Consider the following 7020-nt stretch of genomic DNA (forward strand, 5'->3'; position numbering starts at 1 on the left):
GGGTTGTTTACAGGAAGGATTAGTTTTTGCTTTGGGGTGACTAAATGCAAATTCTCACAGTACCTTTTGAAGGCATTTTCAAATTAAGTATAGTCCGGGAACATTACCCCAATCATAACTGAAGTATCTGAATACTCAGACAATTAAAAATCTCTAGCTCTAAAAATTGAATTGGATGCTGAAAAATGCTTCTTCCCAGTCCTCGCTGAGTGAAAGATGACGCCTAAATCTCGAGAACGGAAACCATTCGGAGAAATAGAGATCGAGTTTATTTTCTCGAACGTTCGGAGAAATAGTCACTTCCTTCTTTTATACTTTATTAATTTTTTCTCAAACTGTGAATAAAAATGTTAATTTACAAAAGTTAGAAGAAGAGTAGTTGATACAGTTTCAGCTAAAGAAAACTCACCTGTTGTCTCTCCAGCAGCAGAGCTAGAATCTGTTCTGATCCTGTAATCGGGAGGAATTCGGTACGGGAATTCTGTAACGAGGGACCACTGTGAAAATAGATAGAGGGCTGAGATTAGGTTAGGGTTAGGTCTCTTTAGACTCTTCTATATTGTGTTAGCTGGGGTGGTCGCTCGTTACTATGTCCTTCCCTGACCGACACTGACCGTTCCTGTTGTTGTTGTTGTTGTTGTTATCGATCCAGCAACTGCTGGGCTCTCGTCCTTCTGTCCAATGCCATGTAGTGATAAGTGCAGGTTTGCTGCAGTTGCTGTAATGTTCCATGGAGTGTGGACCGTCCCTGTAATCATGTCTATTTCTGACCTCCATGTTCCTATGAATTTTGGTTGCTTAGCTTGAGACTTGATGAAAGGCCTGTTGGGAATTTGAAATGCCTAACTTTAGACAGCTTTCAGTGTTGTACAAGATGCAAAATTCACTTAACCTAATAAATAATTGACAAGTCAAAAGACGGAAAACGCACATGACTTTTGGACAAAAGGCTGGAGGAAGGTGGTCATTGGACCCTCATTAGGAACTGGAATGTCTTGCTTTATGCGACTACACGCAAACATACACACACTCACATATATACCTCTAGGTTTTCCTCTGAATTTAGGAAATCTTGCGTTTGAACTCAGCCTACCCTCATTTCTGACCACCCACTGCCACTGACATTGAGATCTTTGAAATCATGATATTATTTTATTACAGGTAACTGAACCGACAGCATGGCAACATATGGGATGGATCGAGTTCCCGACTACTTGGGCTATCTCGTGCTCGCTGAAGATGGGGCTGTGATCAGTGTAAGTTTCTCCATATATATAGCACACCTTTGATCAGTGTAAGTCTCTCTATATAGCACACCTTTGATCAGTGTCTCTCCATATAGCACACCTTTGATCAGTGTAAGTCTCTCCATATAGCACACCTTTGATCAGTGTAAGTCTCTCCATATAGCACACCTTTGATCAGTGTAAGTCTCTCCATATAGCACACCTTTGATCAGTTGGAGGGGGGGGCATTACTCATGTACTCAGAAGCCCGCAAGCTGGGCACATCTACAGGTGGAAGTGGAGCTTTAAATGTTCAAGATGTGGCAAACTTTTCTCTGCCAGAATTGGTCTTATCGGCCGCAGCAGAAGCCACAAGTCATTTTAACCTTGAATTCTTTAAGTTCTTGTATTTCGTTGGAGAAGTATTCTCCTCCGCAAATGTATTGGTCATTGTCTGATGCTGATGGATGAAATTTTATTATTATTATTGTTACTCATGTACCATTAATCAATCACAATCGACCAACGCTATAATTTGGAATACATTTAGTACATATATATATATACTAACTGGTTGTATGTAACTAGCTGGATAAACAAACCTACAAACCTTAAAAGAGGAAAACATTTTTTCCATTGATTATTTACTTTCTCCCTTCCTCATACAGTCAGGCGGAGAATTGGAGAATGATGAGTCAACAGCGAACAAATTGAACAAACTGATCCACACAGCGTGCAGGATCCCCATCACCCCCGACAAGAAAGACGTGCTACGCAGAATGTCGAGTAAGTTTACCGAGTCGATAGAGAGTGCCACCGGTAGAACGTTTTCTTTTTCCTTTTTCAGTTTCTGTCTTCTATCTGTCTATCTGTCAGTCTATCTTGTCTATTCCCTGCCATGAAAATAGCTATTATCATTGAGTCTAGCGCTTCTATTCAAGCTCAAGTTTAGCAAAGTTCAAGCATTCGATATTTTTTTCATCTAATAAAGCGTCCTTGGATCACTATGTAGGTTATAATCAAAATCTCAAATAAATTTAACATATAATTTGCTTCTCATGAAAGACCCTTTTAATTCTATTAATAGTTTTTTATAAAGAAAATGTGAGGCAGCGTGGTGAAATCAAGTGCTCATCAAAATAATGAAATCGGAGAAAGAAGCATTTTTACGCCAGTTTGGAAACTTTTATAGAATTTTTATTTTTTGGCTTAACCTCTTTTATGTCCATATAAAAACACATTTGCGTGTGAAATTTACCAAAAACATTGATTAAAGGCACAAAATATGTCATTTTTTTCAGTTTTCTAAGACTCTTTGGCTATTGTAGTTAGCAAACTTTGGCGGCCATTTTCTCACTAATTTCGCCACTGAAACCAGACAGCCTTACTTTCTTTATTCGTCAATGTCTTGAGTTCTATTGAAGATAAATGGATATTTATTTAACTAAAAGCAAGGGAAATAAATCAACTTTCTGATGATACCAGTAACTCCGCATGCCCAAAAATTGACAAGCGTCTGATTCCACTGTGTTGTAACTCAAATAGATGAAATATCCCTGCCTCCTGCTGGACTGGCTTGATGTGTGTTAGCCATTTTCCGTTGATTAAGTTGATGATGAGGTAAAATAAAGTCAGTGGATGTGAGTGTCAGAAGTAAGGGAGCCGATGATCGGATTTTGGTTGAATGTGTCCGGTGAGCAGCAACTTTTCGCACCAAGTTTTTGTGAGTTAATAAATATGTGGATTGCTCAGTGTAAGAGTCCATCATACCTCACTTTTCACAATGGTGTGTGGTGGAGTCTTACACTAAGCTGTCAATTTGAGCAAAACTGTGTACACTTATCTCTTTAGTGGGTGGTTGGCGGGTGCTCTGGTGTGGTTTGCACCTTCTTTCTTATCAAACAACTATCGTCTTTATTTCTCCTTCTTTTTTATGTTTGTTACTCTCTTGTAACACCTCTAATCTTTGGCACTTATATGACCTTATTGTGTTGCAAGTGCCATAAAACTCTTACTAAAAATATTTTTACAAATTTATACTGTCATAATGCATTTTTATGGGGTGTTTGGTTAGTCTGAAAGATTCTCTTGAGCCTTTTCTTCCAATAAACCGTTGGTTTAAAGGGAGACAAGACAGTGTGGTTTTGCTCTCCAACTCTAAAGTTTCCCAAATTATGGCCCTTTGTCTGGTCAGGTTTCAAACTACAGCGGAGTTTGCTTTATTTAAACTGAACACAGTGAACAGAAAACAGTTAACCGAAAGAAATGAAACCAGTGAATTTTTTCATATATTTGAGCAACCTCTCTAAATGAAAAAAATCCCGGCTGAACCGAACAAAACCTGGCGGTCCGTCAGATTTCGGTTTAGTACCTACGGAACCGGCCGGCCTTATTCTCAACTTTCAGTTCCCCAAGACCAGAGCTGCTGCCCACTGTCTGACTATAAGAGATATGGTTTACTCTATATAGGAATAAAAAACTTATTGTGTCCTGAGCTTCTATTGCTCAAGTGCAAGTTCAGCAAAGTGCAGTCATCTGATTTTCTGGTGTCCTTGTATCACTATGTATGTTATAATCACAATCTGGAATAAGTTTTACATTCTTCCCCTTATAGAAGGGCTAACAACTAATTTTAGTTCTAGTTTTAGCAAAATTTTACGGCGCTCGCAACTGCATATGGTCATATGAACGCCGAGAGTGGATGTCAACAGAGGAGTCCAAATGGGGAATCAGGGATACTCTGCTCACCTCTCTAGCCTCAACAGCACAAGTCTGCTTCGACTGTCAAGGCACCCCGGAAATAACAGTTCACAAGAGAGTAACAAACATACAAAAGAAGTAGAGGAAAAATGACGATAGTAGAATGAGGAAAGAAAAAGCAGCGTGTTGTTCCGGCACAGTATGAGCATGACATTGATAAATCAGCCCACTTACAATTTTACTATGCATAAGAACATGTTAATATCCCCCCTTTGGGGATGGCCTCAAGACAACTTCAGTCAGTAACACTGCCCCAGGGGGGGGGGGGGGGGGGGGGGGGAGCAACTAATTTAAATGTACTTTTCCAGTAACTTTAACTGTATTTAAGTTTTCTCTCTAACGATTGTCCCCAGTTGTGGTGGATGACGTCATCTTCATGGTCACTGTATCCCAACACAAGATCTTTGTGTCCAAGCGACAGTACAACCCACAGGAGCCCGTGTCTACGTGAGAGGTCAAGGACACTCGTTTTATATAATGTGACGTGTGTGTATATATATATATGTGTGTATGTGTGTCCAAGCGACAGTACAACCCACAGGAGCCCGTGTCTATGCCAGAGGTCAAGGACACTTGTTTTATAATGTGATGTGTGTGTGTATATATATGTGTGTATGTGTGTGTGTGTGTGTCCAAGCGACAGTACGACCCACAGGAGCCAGTCTCCACGCCAGAGGTCAAGGACACTCGTTTTATGATGACTGTGTGTGTGTGTGTGTGTTTATAGATGGTGTGGTTGTGTGTGTGAGTGAGTCCTATATATATATATGTATGTGTCTGGGCTTACGTTTCAGCTTGTTTGACTCAAAGATGAAAGTATTTGCCGTATACTTGGGCACGCCAAAGAGAATTGGGTGTGAGGGAGTATGTGTGGAAGATGGCAGGTATAAAATGAAGTGTGTGTAGACAGGTCTGGGTTTTTTTATTTGAGTGTGAGTGCTCTTGATTGCCGGTATGATCTTACACCACGTACTCCTTTTTGAAACCCGTGCGAAAAGTTTCCAGTGATATTTTTGTGTCTTGGTCAATCTTTTACCCCTTCCTTCAGGTGTGTCTTAATTAAAATGTGTGAGTATGTGTATTTGTTGATGGGTGCATGGCAATGAACTGATGCTATTTGGTGCCTGAAAGAGATAATTAAAAAAGCATTTGCAATTGTCACTAATTGTGCAATTGTATGTTATATGGAGAATGTGGAAATGTGATTGGGTCTGTGAGTTTGCTTTATTTATGTAGCTGCTCATAAATATTCGCAGTTTATAAACATTTTGGAAAGGGGGGGGGGGTGTAATTCTGTGATGTTTATAAAGTGTAGTCTTGGGGAAAGGAGTACTGTTTCAGCATGTATTTTTCGTTTCATGCCAATTTGGTTGTTTTTAAATCCCTCCCTTTTTAAAAGTTTTGTTGGAAATTCTTCTGATATGAAATAGAAGTCTTATTTGTGAACGGCAAATGTTTTGACCTCTTGTAAGAACTAAGTCTACTCTCTACTTTTTTTTATACCATTCTTTTTTTCTGATATTTTCATCTTTTAGTTTTAAAAGTTTCTAAGTCAGACAGCCATTTCTGTTTGTCTTGTCACTGTTTTAAATGCTGTTTAATCCTTTGTTTCAGCTATCGATAACCTGAAGTCACGTCTAGTCTTATGAGTACAATGAAAGCAAAGTAATAAATAGATAATTTAAATGTTAATTCTACTTGTACATTCTCTTGCCTCTTGTTTGTTATTTGTTTTAGGTGCTGAAATTTCAGGATTCATTTTTTCCTTTTTCTCTGGGTTTAACGGTAATTTGATTTTGTGAAAGGTATGTTCAGGTGTTTGTGTTGAAATACTGTTTGACGTTGACATTATGATGTTTAATGAAGTTCTCGTTACGTAATAAACAAACACGTTTCATATCTCACTTATACAAACTTGGGTTGTTTATTTTTGGGGGGGTTTTATCAGGGGGAAAATTCATGTGGAATGTCCTTTGTTCAATTGTTGTACTTCTCCCTCATTTATATGCCCCTTTCAACACAGTATAGGTTATTGAAAAGATGGTACAACCACAACTAGAATGTATTTTTCTCTGATGATTCTGCAGGTGGTTGGAGGGCACCTCTGGTAGGTCCTCTTCCTCCTTCTTTACTTTCCCTCTTTTGCTTCTGTCTGTCTGTCAGTCTTACTTTTTTCACCAGCACTTAATGAACATTATTGTATTGATCTGTTTCTCTTTGTGCAAACAAACAAACAATTGTATTGATCTGTTTCTCTTTGCTCAAACAAACAAACAATTGTATTGATCTGTTTCTCTTTGCTCAAACAAACAAACAATTTTTTATTATTGTTTTGATTCAGTTTTTTATCCTTTGCGAGTTGGCTGTTTAGATCCCAGCTATTAGTTTCAAGTCATTCATATGCTTCTTTTCTTTCCTTCTTTTGTTTCTGTCTTGTTTTTCCTGGCTTTGACTGTGTCGGGTTGACATGCTTTTGTTTGCTCTAAGTAAATTTTAACTGAGTTCAGTTGACGTCTTCTTGAGAAAAAAATAATGAGGGAAGAAAAGGTAAAAACAATCAAACGGTGGATTCAAAGATTCAAAGCTGTCTTGCTGGAGGAATCCAGGCTAAGCCAGGTTTTCCACTCTATTGTGGAGTTTCTATATTTCTATATTTTAAAAAAGTTTCTATATTTCTATATTTTTAAAAAGTTTCTATATTTCTGTATTTTAAAAAGGTATGAGCTTTTTCTGCGAAATATTTTAGTCTCCATTAATTGACACAATCATTTAATGTAAATTTGTAGGAAATCTGCTGTGACCCCACCTGTTGACGGGTGGTTGGAGTACAGCGCCACATGTTGACGGGTGGTTGGAAAAGAGCGCCACATGTAGACGGGTGGTTGGAGAAGAGCGCCACATGCAGGTCCTATGTACTTCTTTTCTTTCCTTCTGTTGATTCTGTCTGTCTGTCTGTCTGTCTTGCTTCTTCCCTGCACTACATGTATACATGACCCGTTATTGTGTGATGTGCTTCTCTTTCCTCAAACTCTCA

General features: G+C 38.7%; 1 protein-coding gene across 1 annotated transcript in view; it reads left to right on the top strand.

The window, feature by feature from the left end:
- The window catches only part of LOC101854692 (ragulator complex protein LAMTOR4), a 7072-nt gene extending 1178 nt beyond the window's left edge, over nt 1–5894 (top strand). Inside the window, exons 2-4 of the mRNA XM_005113201.3 lie at nt 1162–1256; nt 1895–2012; nt 4340–5894. Coding sequence (XP_005113258.1) covers nt 1179–1256; nt 1895–2012; nt 4340–4437 — 294 coding nt within the window. The 5' untranslated portion in view covers nt 1162–1178 and the 3' untranslated portion in view covers nt 4438–5894. The remainder of the gene's footprint in view (nt 1–1161; nt 1257–1894; nt 2013–4339) is intronic.
- The last annotated feature ends 1126 nt before the right edge of the window (nt 5895–7020 follow it).

The sequence above is a fragment of the Aplysia californica genome, unplaced genomic scaffold (assembly GCF_000002075.1).
Source record: "Aplysia californica isolate F4 #8 unplaced genomic scaffold, AplCal3.0 scaffold01712, whole genome shotgun sequence".
Lineage (NCBI taxonomy): Eukaryota > Metazoa > Mollusca > Gastropoda > Aplysiida > Aplysiidae > Aplysia > Aplysia californica.